This window comes from Chiroxiphia lanceolata, chromosome 3, assembly GCF_009829145.1.
Source record: "Chiroxiphia lanceolata isolate bChiLan1 chromosome 3, bChiLan1.pri, whole genome shotgun sequence".
NCBI lineage: Eukaryota > Metazoa > Chordata > Aves > Passeriformes > Pipridae > Chiroxiphia > Chiroxiphia lanceolata.
The window spans coordinates 4,907,909-4,928,601 of record NC_045639.1 but is presented as its reverse complement, the minus strand read 5'-3'; the positions used below and the strand labels follow the sequence as shown (position 1 = coordinate 4,928,601).

Genomic DNA, 20,693 nt, shown 5'->3' with positions numbered 1-20,693 from the left:
GCAAGAGGACTGATGACAGAAAAGTTCCTAAGCAGCAGGTAAGTATTACATGAAGTTAGTAGGATAACACTGGGATAAAAGATAATATTACAACAGACTGAACAATGTTGGGAGAGAATGATCTATTTTTGCCAAATAAATTCCTAAAATTGTGATTTAATATACATTTGCTGATAGCACCTATGTGGTGTAATGCATACTTGGCACTTCAACAATCAGAACATAAACAGGTTTAACTACTAATCTTTACTAACAGGAGACCAAATGTAGGGATCACAACCTTCACTGGACAACAGATGTCACGAGACCAACAAGAGACACTGTACCAAGTTCATATTCCTATTCACTTCACCTAATAAAAATCTGAAACCCAGCATTCACATAAAGATAAACTTTGTTTATAACAGAATTTCAGAAGTTTTCTACAAGTATCTCATCTGCCAGAAACTCACAACAGGAAGCATTTCTTATTTGGATCTACCTGTCCAACATTTTCCTTTCTGTAAGCCAGTTTGAAACACATTCTTTTCACTGACATTAAGGAAAAAAAGATCCCTGTCAATCTAAGCAAACTCCTACATACAGTTTGGTGTTCTCCTACCAGTGAACCAGTTACCAAAATCTAACCTGTTGTAGCCTGTCAGTGAACTTCTGCTAGGAAGTACTACGTACAGTAAAAAATTCTTGCAGTACGGCTTTTTATTTTCAGACTGCAGCTCATGTTTGTCAGAAAGTTCTCCTTCCCTATCTTATCAGGAAATAGTCAATAAGAGGAAGCACTGCAAAGCCCTTTCTCATTAGAGAATAACGCAGTTCACAGAACCTACACTACTGTAACTCATTTCCTCAGTGAGATGGGAGAGTCAAGGAAATGTAAAACCACTTGCCAGTATATTGGGTCTGTGCCTCTACCTGTCACACAGTGCAGACACATTTCAAAGAATGAAAACCACTTGAAGTGGAACCATTTATGCCTTGATATAAGATGATTATAGCCACGAGGAACATCATTTTTCTGAGTGCATAGAATAGCTGAGTTAGCAGAATGAGTCCAGGTACACATTGTTTTATGTGCATTTTAGACTGAATTAAACTTCCAGCAGTCCATGAAATCAAACTGACACCATATTTTAATGCTGATCATCAGGGCTCAATCCAACTGCTTTTCAGGAATGTGCAGACTGAGGGTTCACAGATCTGTTCCCTAAATATGCCAAAAGGTACATCCCTTTATTAGTAAAAAACAGGCTTATTTTTTTTATTACTAGGTTAATATTTATTAATAGAGTTTAGGTCAAATTCAGGCCAAAGGTTTTCAATGAAACTAGTCCTTTTCAGCGTCTTAATTTCTGAAAGGCAAATAACTCAGGAAGAAGTGACCACCCATCTTGTAAAAACCAGGGTCCTCCAATATGCCTCTTGTTGACTGCTCAGAACCACTGACCACATTTGACTATCCTGATCCATTAACACCTACACCAGGGTTGATGAACTCCAGGGAAAAGAAAGTCAAAGGAATTATGATGCCTTAGTGCCCTGGCAATGGTATCACAGCTGTATGACTGCATTACTGACACACTAGCTAAATGTTCCAAGACAGTCTACTGGTCATTGATTTTATCTTACTTGCTTGCAGACCCATAATTTTTAGAGTAAATGGGCCGTACTCTGCAGTGTTCACAACTTTAAAACTATGAATTAAGAAAGGGGTAAGGATAGAATGTTTCTTAAACTCTACAGAAACAAACTAATGGTTACAACAGCACACGAACCTTTTAGGGGATAGAGAAAACAATGGGGGAAAGTTGATCTCCCTGTTATTTACACCTCACCACTCCTCAAGAAAAGAAGCAGAACCCACTCAGAAAACAACACAGACTGAAACAAAGTGTGGTTAGGAACAGGAGCAGCTTTAATGAGAGAAGAGGAGGAGGAGGAGGAGGACAGCGGAGGGAGGTGGGAAGTGTCTTACAGAAGGGATTCCTGGGAGAAGATAAATGCAGAAGTCCCCAGGGAAAGCAAAAGGAAGAAAAAGAGAGAGGAAAACAAAGTGCAGTCAGGGTAAGGGCAGAGGAAAAAAAAGAAGCAGGGATGATACATCTCAACACCATTCAAAGAATTAGTTTCCCCGTCAATGACATTTGAGACTGAGATCAGACACTTCTAAGCAGGCAAAAGTCATGCACTTCTGTCTGTTCCCAAATTTTCTGACAGCCCTAAGCCCAGTATAAAACTATAGTCAAAGAAACCCTAGGGGACAAAAGGAGATAGAGTCACTTTCAAAAATACTGTGTAGGTGCAGTAAAACTGAGTGTAAAATTGTTAAACCACTAAGAATGCATGGTAAGTAATATGCATGTTATATAGAAAGCAATAAAATAAACTACATAACATCCTATGTGTCACCTTTTATTGTTTTCTTGCTCAGAATCTTCAACAGCCTAAGGGAAAAAAAAATATATACATTACCCAAAGAAAAAGCAATAGGAAACACGCACAGTAAGGAAAAAAATCCTCAAAAAGTTAATTAGTTTAGCAAAAAGTATACCCTTTTCCACACCTTCCTGTGTGGCTCATCTGTCCCATAAACTTGCAAAAATTTGTAGTCTCTTTGAAACTTGGGTACACAAGATACGAAATTCAACAGCTGGCTAACAGTGGGAATAGGATGAAGGATGCCAGTTAGTTAAGCCCAAAACAGAGCTCTCATTAGATGTTGGGGACAGGAAGTTTCAGAGAAGAATGAAAGAATAACACCCCAGACCACACAAAAGATCATCCAATCTGGATATGCAAACTGCAAGGCTCTGAAAACTTAAGGCTGCTGTAAACTGTGCTTGAAATGTCCACATTTGGAAAAGGTCTGACTGCTGTCTGTCTTCAATTACAAGCTACCAGTACTAAGAAACTTCAGCATATAAATTGTCTGGGTACTGGATGTAAACTCCTAAAGGATAAAGATCAAGTCACTGATCAGCAAAGAAGCAGAAAAGTTACTCAAGGACATGCTGAGGATGAGTGACTAATCTGGAAACAAAAAACTAATCCTCAAAACAACCACCAAAAAACCCCCAACCAAAACCCAAACCCCGAAACACTCAGGTAGTTAAGGACCAGCTGACTTTGTAAGTGAAACTGCCCTAAAGCAAAGAAGTTAAATGATACTTCAGGGGAAGGATTCATAGAAGTCCTGAAGAAGCAAAGATGTTGACCTGAAGAGACAGGTAGAAGGTAGGTCTGATATCTCCGATACTGCTGGAGACACGCTGCCAAGGGCAGTCTGTGCTAGGAAGGATTATCCATACCTCTATTGCTATCTGGAGTAAGATCCAAAGGTAGCCAGGCAGGAGAGAAGAAGTGGCCAAAACACTTATATGACACTTATATGAGGAGTAGGATCTGATAAGGTACCTTAGCACTCACATGTGGGCTTTTTTTCCATAGCAAGCAGCAATAACACCTCCAGTGCCAGAGCAGGCTTAGATTTCAATTACAATATTCTGCATCTAATTACCATCAAGTAATATTCAAGTTACTGAGCAGAGACTGATAAACTGTACTAAATCAGGTATAAGTGGAATAAAGGGAACTCTTCCCCTGCCTATTAACTGTCTGACATAGCCCCACTGCCACACCACCCTACTGGGAAATGACTGTCCTATTTTGCCTTCATTACTGGAGGTGGAAGGGAGAGTCTACCCTAAGGAACAATAAAAAATGACACAGGGAAACCCTGCAACGAAGACACAGAATGCAGCCCTGCAAAAACACCACTGAGAAAGGAATCTGATGTTCCACCTCTCAGCAGGGCTCTGCACCTGAGATGTGAAGCAAAATATCAGAGGCGGGAGCAGGAAACTTCTTGCCGCCTTTAATTCTTGTTGCCTTTAATCAGTATTTTTCATCCAATCCCCCACTTGTACACTGTTTCCCTACATTCTGATCCTGTTTCCTCAATGAATATTCTACCTGAACAAGCAAGGACTATTTTGGGCTACAAAACTGTGTGTTCTCATGAACCTAAAGGTTAGGGGCATCTCGTGAAGATCTCAGGTGTGAATCTTCTGACAACAAGTGCTTCCACAAAACAGAGTGCCTTTTACACCTGCCTCCATGGGAAGTTGTTCTAAAAAATATAGATAAGAAGCAATCCCACCTTTTTGACACTGATGGCAACAGCTTCTTTTTGACTGTAATCATCGACAGTAAGGTCACTTCCAAATTTGTACTCGGGGTGAGCTTCTTCTTCCTGGTCAGCTGCACAGAAAAGAAAAATGATCAGTGGAGAAAAAACCCACAGCAACTGCTGGTTTTGTGCCAGACATGCAACAAATGACAGCTGAATACACAGGTTTGGTTTGGGCATTTTTTAAAAACAGGAATAAAATACAGCGTATTAGATTTCCAAGTGCTATTTAACTGTTTCCAAGTGTAGCAAATTACAGCTAAGGTCAAAGATCCTTAGAGCTTTGGCATGGCAAGAGAAATTTTATTTACTGGATTTTTGAAGTAAGCAGTAATTTGCTTAGAAAAAGTGTAAAAAGAAAAAGCCAACAGCCTTGGGAAAATAACAAGATATGATGACAGAGTTCTTTAAATACAGATAAAAGAAAATAGTAGTGTCCAGGTTTCTTGTGTGCATTGTTACAGCCTCTTTGTGTGCCCCTACTCTAGGGGATCATTTTCATTTGCTTTTAAGGTGATTTTCCATTAGAATCTAGGGTACTCAAAGAAGATAAAAGAGCAAAGTAATAGAAAAAAAAATACATATCTAATATATGAGAGGATCAAGGGGTAGGCTAAAGCTGGGACATTCACTATGACATGGGTCAAAGTACCTTGGTTCAGACACTTGCAGGCAATGCATGATTTACTTCTTCTGAAGGTGGACATCTAAACAGACAAGGTGGATCATATCCTAAATATGTCTATTTTTCTGTGCTGGCCATAAATACATTCCATATCATTGGCTCAGGGCAAGACATTTACACTGAAGATACCTGAAGCTTGGCAAGAAAAATCCTATCCCTCAAAAGTATAATGCAATAATCCAACCTGACACAAGTATTAAACACAATGCCAAAATCTGTTTCCAAAGCAAAGCGCACAGCTTCCCAGGCTCGCTCTCACACATACAAAGTGAAAATTTTACTTGGTTGGTGCTCCAACATGACTTCTGAAAAGTAAGGGGAAGTTAAAATTACCACTAGTACCACCAACTAAGCTCATGATCCTACCACAGGATCATGCGTGCCTGGGATGAGAGGTGTTTAAGGCTGGAGGTGTGTACAAATAGTCCTGCACTGAGACCAAACTTACTGCTGCTGGCACAGACTGCAGGCATGTGGGTAAAGAGCATCCTAACTGCTCATGCCACCCTACTGATTTACCACAGGCAACGTTTGAGAGCCCTTCTCCATGAAATCCTCACCGCTTTCTATTTCCTCTTCATTATCATCCTCTAGGATATTAGGAGCAGCAGTTTCCCCAGCCTCCATCATCTTTTTCAGAGCATCAAGCTGTTCTGTTAATATGAGAAATAAAATTAAATTAGTCATGGCATGAACAGTTTGTCGCACAAAGAAGTACAGGAGAACAGTCATAAATGATTCTCGGATCCCGAGAGCTACTTTCCTTTAATGAGTTCTCTAAGTTTTCAGTTAGTAATAAAATTTTACGGAGTAAAGAGCATCAATAAACAAACACTGTTGTTAGATCTGAAGAGTGGTCAAGTAAGGGCTGTATCCAAAGCTCACTCAAGTTAAGAAATATATTTCACGGAATCACAGAATCAATTATGTTGGAAAAGACCTCTGAGACAGAGTCCAACCGACGACCAAACACCACCATGGCAACAAGACCAGGGCACCAAGTGCCACGTCCAGTCTTTCCTTAAACACCTCCAGGGACAGTGACTCCACCACCTCCCTGGGCAGTCCATTCCAGTGTCTAGCCACCCTTTCTGTGAAGAAATTCCTCTTAAATTTCCATAGACTTCAAAGATCTTTGGAGCAAGCATATTACTTCTTCAAAGAACAAATAGACAGCTGTCTCTTCGGGGCTTGATCCATGCAAATGGAGGCAAAGTGCTCGGATTTTCATTGTATTCCCATGTGCATTTCAGTTAGACAGGATGAAATGCCACACCATGTATGACTGAAGTCAGTGCAAGGTCTGCATGCTTATCTTTGAATGGAGGAGGACCAGGGTTTATCACTACAGCCATACTGGAAACTAATATAGCAGCATTATTATTACTGAAAGAAGATAAATATCAGAACGGGCAACAACAGCAAGAAGAGCAATTTGAAATTCCATTTAATTTCATGCTTATCCTGGAAAAACACAGCAATGCAAACATGCCAGTGCAGGCAGAATTTACAAGAGATTCTATCTGTGCTATATTTTAGCTCCACCAGCAGTCTGATAAAAGTCCCAGGATTACATTCCCAGGTCTATTTATGCCTTTGCTGCATGCTGATATCAAGGCCCAGACTCTGACACTCGTATGAAACACAAGGGCAAACAAAATGTCATTTACATATAATTCATATGCTTCCAACATTAAAGTATAAGCAATTTGGAAACTTCAGTAACAAAGTCTTTTTGTAGCGAGCTGGATTTTTTTTTATGTAATATTTGACAAGCTTTACTTACTTTTTTCTACTTCAGGTTTCAGCCTTTTATTCTTTATGAGAATCTTTCTTTTGAGGTCATTAGGAGATGGTAAGGCTTTACCTGGATCAAGCTGTAAAACAATTTAAGGAAAAGGCTTAATAACAGCTATTTGGCCCATCTGTATCACTATTTGGGATTTTGACTTTAGGACAGAAATAGTAAGGGGCAGTGAACAAGCAGTGCCACCTCAGGCACAACCCCAGGATCTAGTGTGACTGTAGTTATATGGTCTCCTCTGCTTCTTCCCTATCCCATGGGAAAGCTGTGCTCAGGTAAATGCTGCTGGTCTCCAGCCTGTGCCACCCTCAGCTGCACTGGTCAAAACATTTTCTCCTCTCTCCTGCTTAGCAGGGGGCATGGATGTGACCTGCAACTCCTCATCAGAACACACTTCCTACTTTCCCTCCCTCCCTTGGTTCACACACAGCCCAAGTCACAGTTTAGCCTGTTATTCGATCTCTAAGTCGGTCACCTTTCATGGTCCATTCAAGATGTAATAATACAAGTGAGGGAGCCCACACACACTTACAGAGTGGAAAAGGACTGGCACTGGTGAATAGAAAACTACCCAGTAGCCAGGTAATGAGGACTAGTTTTGCCAGTATGGTCACAGGGTCACATCTCTGTGAAAGGTAAGGGGCAAGTTTCACATACTCAAGGAAATACTACTAAAAGGTTTGTTCCACGTTGGGAAGGAAGAAAATACATTATTGAGAAAAGAGAAAAAGTACAAAATCCTCTAATTTAAGGCCTCTCACAACACTGAGGTTAAGAAACAGTGATTTCTGTATAGTAATTAGCAACCTCTCCGCCTCAGGCTTGCTAAGAATACAATACAAGGGGTAGCTGGTATAATGGACTGGGGTTTTCAGTGAACCATATATGATACAGGAGTAGAAGGTATTTCCAGGACTAGTAAAAAGTCTTGGAAGAATTATTTAGATATTTTTATCTTCAAATCCAAATCTGAGCTACACAGAAGCAGCATTCTAGATGAAGAAACAAAAGAGCAAACCACCGCAGCTTGAAACCAAATAAAAGTAGCAGAGGTGACAAATAACAACCCAGCAAAAAAACCAAAATCAACCCAATTCCAGGAGAATGGGTATAAACCTCCTTGCAGGAGGGTAATGATTCTCCACACCCACCAGGCAAGCTCAGGCATGGGAGTTTCAGTATGTTGGATGAAGAGAAAACACATTTGTTCTCGAGAGCGCTGGGGCTGTAATTCCACTAGATGTCAGTGCCGCAGAACTCATTTATCCCTGGGCTTGCAGGATGCCAGTCTGCATCCCCAAGCAAGGGCACAGTTGGATGCCCACTTGGACAAATATTTGCTTTTACTTAAAATCAAATCTGCTTCAACCAGTGCCGTGTCTCTCTTAAGCCTGCCCTCCTCAGTCGACCAGCCGAGGTTACCAGAGCCCAAGCACTCCTAAAGTGTATGTTCCAGGCTCCTCCTGCCACCTCTGCAACATTTGCTTTGTGAGCAGCTGGGCACTGAATTCAGCCAAGAGGAGGAAAGGACACAAAATGCAGAAGGCTCAGCAGTGCTACAGAGCACAGGCAGCTGAGGCTGAATACTGGGCCCTGAGGTAGAAGCGTAGCAGCCTTTGGCCAGCTCTCTTTTAGGCTTCCCTGAGAGCTGCTGGAAGCTGCTGTTTGTGGGGAACATGGCAATGTGCTGCATACACTGCAGGGGAACACTGGGATGTTCTCTGGGATGCACTTTTTCAGGGCAACAACCTGATATTCACCAAGCCTTGTGTGCTGCTGCCCCTGCAACGTGCAAGGGAAGCCACGAAAAGCACAGCTCTAGCAATACTAATGCCAGGAGCCCCCTTTGCCAGGGTCACACGGGCAGGAGCTGAAAGGTAAAGCAGAGTGCTCTCTGCTGTGGCACTAAGGAGCATCTGCAGGTTTTGGGTGACTGCTGGCACATAGCAAGCTCGTTGTAAGGAGAGTAAGGAAGGTCTGGAGGAGGAGTTGCAAACTCTGGGTAACAAGCTATTAAAGTCTCAAATGTTGTGTTTGCGAAGGAGTGTCTGTTATTATCTCCTGCCATGCAGAAGAGTGAAGTGCATGCAGATTACAGTGCACTTGACAGTCCAAATGAGACTGCAGGAAACTCCTGGTGCTTAATTTAATTCTTAAGGCAGTAGTGGGGGCCACCTAGACTGCAGAACTTGATCTGGAGCATGAAACATGCAATGTGCAGCTGAAGGAAGAGCTTTCTTCAGCCGAGACCATGCAATTTATAATGAATTGGTTTTCATCAGTGACTGGCAGTTTCAGAGTTATGTATGACCTGCAGATACAATGTGTGTGGTGTGTTTTATGTAGGTGCTGATATTACGTCCCACATCAAGGGGATGGGTTTCCCCAGGCTGCTCGCCAGAGCCCTGTACAGAAGAGATTAAACAAATCAGACAAAGACAAGTTGGTACCAAAAAGCATAGACATCCAAAATCACTAGTTGTTTTTGAAAGCACAGGACTGGTAGTGAACAGCACTACAGGTGATATGATCTCAGTTTATCATCCCTTTGAAATACAACCAATATAAAAAACCACCAGACTGGTAGAATATAACATACTGGATGTGTTTCTAGAGGCTGCTTCAACAGGAGATCTCCAAAAAGATCTTCACAGTATTTTGACATCTTGTATTGTTGGTATTTGCTGGAAAAAAGTGTGCTGGTTAATTTTTAAATATAAAAAAAAAATCACTATTACTCGGCACAACAGAATAATACTAAGTAATGCAGACATCCCAAATTATATACTGCCCACTTTGTCTCCACTGAGAAGTATTACTTTACTGTATAATTATGCTGTCAATAAAAGTCTATTATCTGACAAAGATGAATTTAAAGACCAAAAAAGTAGAATAACTCAATCTCACACAGCTAATGGAACATCCAATATATTTCACAGCTTTATCACAGATAAAATATTGCCATTATTAAGCTATATGAAGATAGTATATTAGCAAGTGACATTCAGTATAACTGCAATAGCCTTCAGAGTTTTCAAGTACACTCAAATTACAGTATTTTAAATTATATCACCTCTCTCAGACACTGTACCATTTAAAAATTAAAAATGGGCACTACATACCTGCAGTGATTTTCAAATGAAAGAATGACAGGGTACTCTGACGTAACAAACGCTGTTTCCTTAATGGCTTGAATTACATCCTAAAAAATGAAATAAAAGGATTCAAATTAGAAGAGGGGTGTGTGATGCAGGTCAGAAATGAGCTCTAAGACCTGGGGACAAGAACTGTGCCTGTGCAATCTGTCAGTCTGTCACATGGGAGCAGCACCTCACTGCTGAGGAGGGGAGGGTGCCCTGCACGGATTCTTGTCCATGGGTTCTTCTGGGGCTCACTGCCAGGTGTAGAGGTCAGACATTTACCTTGAAAAGAATGTCTGTACACATTGCTTTTCCATGTGTTATTATTGGTTCCTGGTCTTCACCTTTGCCATCCCAACAGTCCAGCTCTACACACCTAGAAATCCAAAAAAAATGATGTCAGCTTCCTTAGTGTTTCATTCCAGGTGAGCTACTCGGGATAGATCCTGAATAATGATGGTCAGAGCAGTAAGTTACAAAGCAGTTCTAGGCATTACACAGTCCTTTCTAAGCTGTACACATGTAATTTCAGACTCCTTCTACGAGTCTGGATATTCTACCTTACAGCACCTGAGGGTCAATGTATTTACATCTGGACAATAATGTCTTCAGCATGAAAACACTCTTCTGATTCTCAGGTTAGCATGTCAAGAAATTATGCAGGATATCATAAATTGATTCTCATTTACAAATAAACTTCTTAATTATAAAGCAGAAAGCCCTCTGAAATTCTTCAGTTGTCATTTTGAGATCTAACTTCTATTTCCTTTCTCACAAACTCTCTCCTTGTATCAATTTCTACATTGCACTGCTTTTCAAGGTTTTTCATGAGAAAAAAAAGAGTCTTAAATAAATATGTGTGATTTCATTTACTACACTAACATATTTATACACTCAATTATACAATATATCATCACCAAGGTATATTATAAAAGTCTAAAGTATCAGATTCACAAATATTAAAGGCTGTTATCTCCTGCTTCCAACCTGCATCCAGCCAAAAGCACTTGTCTGTACATCTCCACTGAAGACTTGCCACCAAACTGCCTGCCTGTTAAATTGGTATTGTGAGAGGAACTGATGAAATAATGAGCCAAAGGATGGTCCATCTCTTGATATAATTCCAAACGGTCTAAGAAAACCGGGGCATTTTCATCTGACATCAAGTATCTGCAAAACCCATCGCTGGATATGACACCTAGAAGGAAGAAGAAGACATGGTAAATTATTCCCAGATATTCAGAGTGAAAACTGTCTCACAGAGCAGGAATCCTAGCACAAAAACTGTGTTTACACAGGCTTCTGCAAGCAGACAGAAGCTCTGCCCATCCACCACTCCAAGCTGACCCTGGTGCAAAATGTGCCATTTTGTTCCCAGATAACAAAAGAAAAAATGGGTGCTCACCAGCTCAAAACCTGAGGTCCAGCACTCACCATTAGCAGACCTAAGGCACCAAGAGGATGTGAAGAAGGCAAACAAGTAGTGACATCTCCTCAGAGAACTCCCAACAGTTTTGGTCTCTGGGACTTTCTAAATCAGAAATCCTGAGCTTGCATGTACCAGCCTTCTACAGCACTTTCCTCCCCTCCTTCATGGTTAGTCTGCCCATGACTGTGAACATCACTGCTAATCAGCTTGCAGCATGTGCAGAGACTGTTCTCCACTGACAAAAACGTGTGGATGTGTTCCTGAAAATGTCTGCACAGGTTCATTTGCAAAACATCAGGAAAATCCAAGATACCTTCAAGGTTACTGTTGGAAATACAAGTTTATACCTTTATAAATTAAAAGCAATTCACTTCTACAGTGAACATGGCACACCTAGTAATTCAGAGGACAGAATCCGTAACACCTTTCTCCTATTTCTCTGCTGTTCTATGCTTCAATAAAGTATAAAAAATGTAAGGTAAGGGATAATTTTTAATGAAGCCAAATAATCAGTACAGCAGTATCAGTTTTGAAGTGGCCAAGAGTCTGAAAAACGATCTGAGGTAGGGAAGAAGGGATTACTCACAAAGAGCTGCTGCAGAGAATGGTTATCTGGCACTAGTTTGGAGGCTGCTTTCCCTGAAGTCATTTATGAACACTCAGCTATTGTCAAGGGACAGGCTGCAGCAGTCTTATTTTATTTTCTTTAAGACTACTTTTCTCTTATACAGAGAAATGGAGTGATCCAAGTTTTCATTCTACTCCTAAATTCCTGAAAAAATCCTCTACTGGAGCTTACATTTTCTGTGCTTGGAGTCAGCCAGAGGTGAACTGTCGTGGGATGTCTTATTCAAATCCTCTCAGCTGATTCTGACTTTGGAAAAAGAAAAAAAAGGGGGGCAAAAGGGAATTTTCAGCTTGAAGAATGGTTTTATTTTGTTATCACCAAGAATTTAAAAGCAGCAGCACAGTAAAATCTTAGATGATACATATTTCTAGTGCATCATCTTGTGGAAAAATGTCACATCTGGACAGTTGTTCTAGACAAACTATAGCTGAGACTTCAGCAGCTTAACAGAGCTCTGTTGTGTTCTGGGATAAAATCTGCATCAGTGAATATGATCCCTGGAGGTACACTGTGAGAGACACTGCTGCTGTTCTCTTGCTACTCTCCATAACCCTACCCCTGCAGGAGGTTTACCACATTTATTAAAAACCTGTTAGAAAGAAAATCAAAGAATGAAGCTAAATAAATAGCCAAGATTGAATTATTTTCTTTTCTAGTTTCAGATTAATTTCCACCCTCATAAAATATGTTTTTGTATCTTCCATCCTGAACAGGTGGCAGCTGTGTTTCCTCATTGTGGAAAATGTGTAAAATACACTGGCACCATAAGAATCAAAGATGAGTGTCCTTAAAAATTATAAATAAAAAGGATAGAGCTGCCTAATATCAAGTAATTAATACTTGGAGCATTCTACTTCATGTAGAGAGGAAGAAAACCTTGTGAGTGGAAAATCTCCATAACATTTATAAATGACTCCTAGACAAGAGAAATATCTCCTCTGTCCCAGGTGATTCCCGCAAAGTCCATCTTTTCACAGAACCAAAAGGGGAATCTATCCAGTGCACAACACAGTGTCTCTTCCCCTAAAAGTTTAGTTAAAAGGACTGAAGGACTATAAGGAGTGGGGAAAGCTACAATCCCGCTGCAGAGGCATTCCCTAAGTTATATAGGCCTGTGTCAAGACCTGTGACCATGAAGCAACATGAAGGCCACAGGGAACCCAACAGGGCTCAGTGCTGAGCCAGGCTTAACTGAGGCAGGTTTAGACATTGCCGCCTTCTGTTCTCTGCTTGCACACCCTGCAGCAGCAGTGGCAGCACGAGTGGATGGGTAAAAGCTTCTCCAGTGCTACCCTGATATATTCCCCTATAACTGTCTGCTGACAGAGGAATCCTGTTAGGATGCCTACGGGCTTTGCAAAGCTGCAGTCTCCTCCCTGCTTGCTATGACAACAGCAACTTCCAGCAAAAAGGGCAGGGAGGACAGATGGGGAAAGCAACATTTTTAATTTCTGCAGCTGATCCCAGCACAGCTGCTTCAGCAAAATGGTAAGAACTGGGAACTACGTTCAGCCCCTGACACCTCCAACACTCCCGCAGTCAGGACATGAGCAGCCCAAGAATGGCTTGCAGACACTTCCTGAATGTTGCTCGGAGAAACATTTTTAAACTCACCCACATAAAACCCCTGTTTTAAGCCAGGCTGCTGCCCTCAAGCACTATAGAGATTACATTATAAGAAGGCAGACGTACATCCAAGAGTGCACATGGCAATTTTTCTTTATTCTTTGTTTTTACACAATATCTGTACAGCTTTGCAGTCTGTCTGAGAGCTTGGCCACAGCCACATGCAGGTTGCCTTGTTCTGCATTTACTCGTTCCCAGCCTCTCACATTTTGTATCAGCATGGCTGCCTTTGTAGCCACTCTAACCTGGATCAGGGAAAGTCCTAATAAACAAAGCACTGATTTTGAGGGGGAGATATTTTTCCTGATCTAGTTCACTGGGTACCACCGAGTGCTTTGCCCCCAGACCACACGACTGTAAGCTCCCTTTTATAAGTCTGGATGCTTCAGAACAAACTCCCCAATGCCTAAACCCAGTGAATACTGAATTCCCTTCCCCATTTACCTTTTCTCTTCAAGTCTTCATCTGGCTCGTATGTCTCAATTATCTGCATTGCTCTTTTTGTGTCTAAAAGGGAAACAGAATTTCATTGAGCCGAGGATCTCGTTGATGCTAAGGTTAGAAAACAAAGGAATTCAGCAAAATAAGTGCATGGCTATCATCCAAGAGCATTTCATTACTGCAGATGAGAAAGAAAGAAGTGGATATTTAAAAAGAAAAAAAAAAAAAAGCTGCCCTAAAACTTACAGACTGTTTTAACAGTAATTTCAGTTTTAGGTAGAAAACGAACCTTGTCTTTCACAAGAAACCTGGGCAGTTTAATCACAAAAAATATTTCAAAAAAACCACTCCAGTGCCACATATCTTACTCTTGCTTGTTCATCAAATAATGACTGCACATGGCACACGTGCAAATGAAATGTTTGAAAATAATACTAAATCTCTCTTCTTTGTAATTCTCTCTCTAATCTTTTTTGTAGGACTTGTAAACTGACAGACTTGACTGATGGCACTGTAATCACCCTGCAAAAATGCATGTCTTACACATTATCTACAGCTAAAGCAAAAATAAAATAAAGCTATATTTTAAATGAAATAAATAAATCTGAGTTTAGAAATAAGTAGTGATGATTACTTGTGAATTGTGGAACACATGTTTTTAACTATTCAAAACACAGCACAGGTTTTCTTAGAAAAATATGTAAAAGAATTTCACGGTATCATCTCTTCAATTCACAGTAATTAAAATATTAGGATTTATTAATATGTAACATTTAGATACAATTTAGTGATTTCTAATACACTAATAAAATTCAGAGGTTTTATGTTTTCCCTCAGAAGTGTGCTATGTACTTTGCTTTTTCTCCATGCTGGATAGAGCTGCACACTGTGCGCCTGATTCCTCCATTAAAAGAAAATAAAACCAAATTGAACGGAGTAGTGGCATGTTAAGATGCAATAAACAAAGAAATATCATTTGAACCCTCTTTTACCCCACAGGTGCAACGTTTTCAAGTTAGTATTAAGCAGAATTCGAAAACTAACAGGCCGCCCCATAGTGATCAATAATTTGGAGTGGGCGGATGTATTGATATGGCCACACAGCACTACAGCATTTGCTGTAACTCCTTATGTAAATTTTTTGATTTTTTTTTCACAAGGAAAAGTATCCAATCAAAATAGCACTTTGTCTCTTTTCTTGCACACTGGTGCTTCGTAACTCCAGAAATTACAACCAATGCCAATTCAATCATGCACTTTAAGGAGGGATCTCTCAAGTACTGCTACTGGCAGCCTGCAGCATCTAAACACAGCAGGTTCATTCAGTAACAATTTGTGGGATAACTAAGGAAAACTCAGAGTAAATATATGGAGGCAGCAGAGTGCAGGACATAACTGGCTAAGCAGCACACAACAGCACACAACACTGGCATGCAACATTCTCTCTACTTGTGACAAGTGACAAGCTTTACACCATCAGTCAATGCACCATTTCCAAAAATTGTAAGAATAATAGGGAAGGTTCTTAGAAAAATGCTCTTCCCCCCCTCTTTCTTCTACAGTTAGTCTAAAAACCAAAGAAATTAATGGGATAAAGCAAAAAAATCTCTTGAGAAAAGAGTCTCCGAGTTATCAGGAGCTAAGAGCAAAATAGTCTTCTAGTAGCCATGACCATGGCTCATTTCAATTCCACTGACAGAGCCATATCTTTATGTTCACTTAGCTTAAAAAATAAATAAAATTGACAAGTGATACAATAAACAAACAAAAACAGTAACGAAGTGATATTGCTAGTATCCCTTGAGGAAACATTCTGTACCTCTGGTTTGGTGGCACAGCATATTTGTAACACAAAGCTGACCAAAGTTAAAGCATGAAGGTTTATCTAAAAGACAACATGCCCCAGGACTAACTGTGTGTGTCCACACACAGTGTTGTATTTGATTGTCTAGTTACCACAGACAGCACCCTTACACTACATATTCTGTATACCATAATGGGGTGAACTGACTAAAAGCAAGAATTCCTGTATGGTTCTGGAAAGAGAGAAAGACCTCCCCAGCCTGCCTCCAGCCTCCTTTGGAGTGGGTACAACTGAGACACAACAGTTAATAATGTGCTGAAACCAATTGTGCCCCTTGAATTTGCCCTCAGTGGGTGATAGGGAGTCCTTTTGTGGATGAAAACGGAGATAAAAAGCAAATGGAAGGGGAGGAGAGCAAGCCAGTGGAAGAACGAGAGAGGGAGAGCAAGGATGGGAAAGAGGGATAGGAAAGGATCTCCCCACACTCCCCCTCGAAGAAAGGATTAGTCCTGGTCGAATACTGAATTTCTATTTTGACTGTTACTTGCCTTAATTATTTTATTGCTGTAAAGAATGTCAGGAACAAATCTCATAGTATAATTTTCAGTTACTTTCTACTACCTTTTATGTTTTCAAAATTATAAACTTTAAAAGTAGACGACCTAGAAGACATAACTCGTGCCTGCCAATATTATTTCTAAAACTCTCCACAAAGCTTTAATACTGCACACTTAATCAGCGGCACCAGCATTTAGAAGTCAATAGAGACAGGAGTTTGGAAAACTCCAGAAGCCACTCACTCTCCTCAATCAGACATAGCATACATTCACGAGCTCCCTTAAACCACACCTACACTTGGAGCTTCTGCAGCATGCCTGGAGGTTACTTCAGATATATTTAAGTTAAAGATCTCATGAAGAATTTTCTCTGCCAAGTAACTCCTCTCTCCTATGCATGATAATATCTTTTTATTTTCCAGCATTAAACACTAGCTACTTGCAGTGTTGGCCAGCTGTCAGGGGACAAACAATCACTTCAGGAGGGAGGCTGTGGGTCATTTCGTGCCTTTCAATCATGACTGAAAGTTTAAACTCTATCTGGAGACCAAAAGACCTACCATACAGAGCAAAGGCATTGTTTCAGTCATTAGAATGTCCTCTGTAAAAACCATTTGGCTGATTTTTCCCAGCTCTGGTCGCCAACTGAAGGCCAACCACAAGATTTCCAAAGGCAAAATGTATCGCGTCGATGGGAAGGCAGCCAGCAAGATGCATCTTTCTCCAATACTTACTATAATAAAGCTTCTAATTCCATAAAAAGAACTGTTCAAATCGCACAAAACTTAGAGCACAACTCAATTTTAACTTTTTAATCAGTTACTGGGCAAAAGAATGTCTCAGAGTTAAGATTAAGCATGAGCTCAAATTTGCTAATAGATATGACTAGAGGCCCGAGTGTGTAACCATTAGTGCTGAAGCTGTTTATCTTCTCACTGTCTTTTCTTTTGAATACTCCTCCTACAAGTAATTCAAGTTTAGTGCTAGTGAGAGTAAGGCACACTTCCCTATGAAAATAAAATTATCTTCTAAATGTGATATATGGGGAACTCACTGCTTGAATCTTCACACGGTAGTATCCATATATAAATATATACAAATTAATTTGTAACTAGTAAAACAATGTTAGATTGAGAGATTTTTTGGTAATGCACCCAAAAACATCACATAGTGAGGTCAGCAGCTTTCCATGTTCCAGATGACAAGAATTACTGGTACAAACTAAGTAAATGTGCCTATTTTCCATGTGTGTGTTCTTGTCAAAGCACACAGTGCATTTATCTCTGCAATTCTGAATGAGCCTTCTATAACTTATGTGCTTTAGGAATAGAAAAAAAACCAACCCCACTCTGTTTATTGAACTACTTCACACACTCACTGCTTTTAAGAAATACTAAATACTTCTGCCAAAAAGTGTATTCTGGAAATACAGTAATAAAATATCTCCTCTTATTCTGCACACATAGCATTTTAAAAATCATATACAAACTCTTAAAATATCCTCTTAGCTCTCAGATTTGTACCAGATTGAAATACTGCTGTTGAGAAGAATCAAACCACTGTTTATAAAAAGCCCACTTCAGTTTTTCTTTAATGAGAAAGACAGCAGATACATTTAGATGGGGCCTACAGGTAAAAATAATTGCTTGTAATAAAATACTGGGGTATTTAAGTTGAAACTGCATCGAACGTTTAACAGCATAAAAAGTATAAAACATACATACACACAACATAACACACCAGCAAGTAATCAACAGATGCAAACTGCAAAGCCAACATGTAGAAAGCAGGACACATACAAGGTTGGAGCTGATTTTTGCACCTGGATGTTACCAAAATGGAAAGATCAGCGGATCAAAGCACAGAAATAATGGCAGGATTCATGCAATGGAAAGATTGGAAGAAGCAAGCCACTGCAGACAGACTTGTATGGTAGTTAATGTATGAAAAAGCTTACTTCATTTAGAAAGCTCACTAATTGGTCTACCGTTAATAATCAGTTTTGTCTCCATTGCTGAAAAGAAATTTATTAGAGAATGTAAGTTTTTATACACGATGCTACAGTAGGTATGATTTACATGTTGACATTGTTGATACTTTTAAAACCACCTACTTTTCTACTTGAAGTAGCTCTATAATCTCAAACTGAACAGTCACATGAAACACACAGTCTAAAGCTTGGCACAGTATAACTCCCATAACATAAATATTCCTATAACTTAACAAACATTACTTCATAAAAACATGTAAGTCCTCCAGCTGAGAATAAATTGAGCGAGGAAACTTTTTAAACTTCAAATTTCTTATTTTTTAATTAGTTCACATACTGTGTTAATCACCTAAAGGCAAGTTAATTACAGTAGTTAGTAAAGCCAATGCAAAAAAAAAAAGTTCCAGGTGCTTCCTCTAACTCATGTAAAAGTCCTCTGAAATACAGAGTGAACTTTTACATTAACAGTCTGAGAGGGAAGGAAGGGGAAAAACATAGAGCTTGTCTTACAGTACTGTTGATGCTACTAGAATTCAAGGTTAGGTAAATTTTACAGTGTTCTGTCGCTATTAGATATGGACTAAAAATACAGCAAAATGTCTTTAAAGCAAGATTAAATTAAATTTGAACTTACATCTTCTTAAAGAGATCCTCTATGTCAGTTCGAGGACAAATCTTTTGGGTGAGCTCATAAAATTTCTCGTAAGTAAATGCTGCAGGCTCGATTTCATCATTCTGCAACAAAATGCAAAGGTACATTTATCCAGAAAAGAGCTTATCTGCTCTTTTCCCAAGAGAATATCTCATATCAGAAAAAGCAATCAAGAACTGGTTTAAGCTCTTTACCTGGTATAGATTACCCAGTTTCTTCTGTACTTTCTGAAAGCAGTTCTTAATTCATCTTTATCATAAATCTGTTTGATGTGCTTGTATTCTAACCTCACAGTAACATTAATTCTACATAAGCACAGGGATGGAAAACAGTCTGTTTTATTTCTGAGGAGTAAAAAAGAAAACCTAAAATGTTCAAATATTGTACAAATTTCAGAATACTTATATTGAAGCCAAGGAACATTGAGATGAAGTCCCAGGTTTGGTGCAATGGTTTTAAAAAGCTGGGCAGTTCTCACACAGGGGCATGTAAAACTTCCATGAGGAATGAAATGCATGGATAATATTCAGTGTCATGTCCTCCTCTGGACAAGATAAGAACTATAGGAGTGAGGAAAAATCTCATCTCAGGTGCCAGAGATTCATGTATTTCTGTGCTGGGGATTCGTGTCTTTCTACGCCCCACCTCCCTGGCTGGAGATTGCAGCCTCACCAGGTGGTTGCTGCAGTCAGGCCGAAGGGCTGGAGTCTCCAACATGAAAGAAGAGGACTGGGGAGGGTGTAAAGCCAAAAAAACTATCTGCAACCATCACCAGCCATCACCTCTTGGGGGCTGGCAGGGGCTCCTGCTGTGAGTGGGGCAGAGCCGAGAGCAGCTTTCCAAAGGACAGGAGCAAAGAGCAGCAGGAGCCGAAAAAATTCAACAAAAAAGACATTACATGCATATTTTGTGCTCATATACTTTGTATAAATGAGCAAAAGGTAATCTGTGACAGAAAATAAGGGAAGCCTCATCTAAGAGGTTTAAGGACCGCTGTGTCATACAGATTTTAACTACATTTTGGCTTTAGTAAACAACCTACAGTGATTAGTAAGTTACTCATGAACAACAGGCACGGTTTTTTGTGATGCAAATGACTTAGATTACAGCTACAAACGTGATTGAGTCATCAGTTTATTAGTATACAAAACAGTTATTCAAAACCACTAAATACCTTTCCGCTGGGAAGACCTAATTCCTTAAGTGCCTGAAAGATGACTTTTTCTGTTTTACCTGATGCAAAGGTTCTGGTAATGCTGAAACAAAAAACAGTGGAGAGAAAAAAAAAGAGAAATGTTAGTCACTTTTTAAACAATCAGTTCTCCCTCTCTTGCTTTTACTGCCAACATTTTGCTCTGGTTTCAGCTGATGAATGTAAGTATCTTCCAAGTACTCCTGCAGTTGAAGAAGCGCTCTAAGCTTCACAGAGCAGCCCTGCTCTGCCTGCAAGCCAGCCATTAGAAAATACATCAAAATAATGAACTGCAAAAAGAACAAAAGAGGGTTTTTTTCCAATATGCTGGACACAGAGCCATGCAAAGCATTCTTCTGTTTGCTCTTTTAAACTGTGTGCCTAGATAAATGACTGTGTTTAAACAGCAGCACATTCTACAAGTGAGGGGACTCATGTCTCCAGTCACTCCTGACTGTGGTGACCTCCCCTCTGTTCCAGGCACTGACCTGTGCCTTCCAGGTCACACATAAGATCGGTGTGGACCGTTCCCAATGCAGCTTCCTTCTCTGTCCTTTTC

General features: G+C 40.0%; 1 protein-coding gene across 1 annotated transcript in view; it reads right to left on the bottom strand.

Annotated features, from left to right (window-relative positions):
* The window catches only part of PLCB4 (phospholipase C beta 4), a 99,663-nt gene that overhangs the window by 45,179 nt on the left and 33,791 nt on the right, over nucleotides 1–20,693 (bottom strand). Inside the window, 14 exon segments of the mRNA XM_032683046.1 lie at nucleotides 2,408–2,441; nucleotides 4,157–4,257; nucleotides 5,432–5,524; nucleotides 6,658–6,748; nucleotides 9,275–9,359; nucleotides 9,798–9,877; nucleotides 10,098–10,191; nucleotides 10,803–11,013; nucleotides 13,943–14,008; nucleotides 14,011–14,050; nucleotides 18,258–18,292; nucleotides 18,295–18,314; nucleotides 18,925–19,025; nucleotides 20,117–20,198. Of these exon segments, the coding sequence (XP_032538937.1) occupies nucleotides 2,408–2,441; nucleotides 4,157–4,257; nucleotides 5,432–5,524; nucleotides 6,658–6,748; nucleotides 9,275–9,359; nucleotides 9,798–9,877; nucleotides 10,098–10,191; nucleotides 10,803–11,013; nucleotides 13,943–14,008; nucleotides 14,011–14,050; nucleotides 18,258–18,292; nucleotides 18,295–18,314; nucleotides 18,925–19,025; nucleotides 20,117–20,198 (1,133 nt within the window).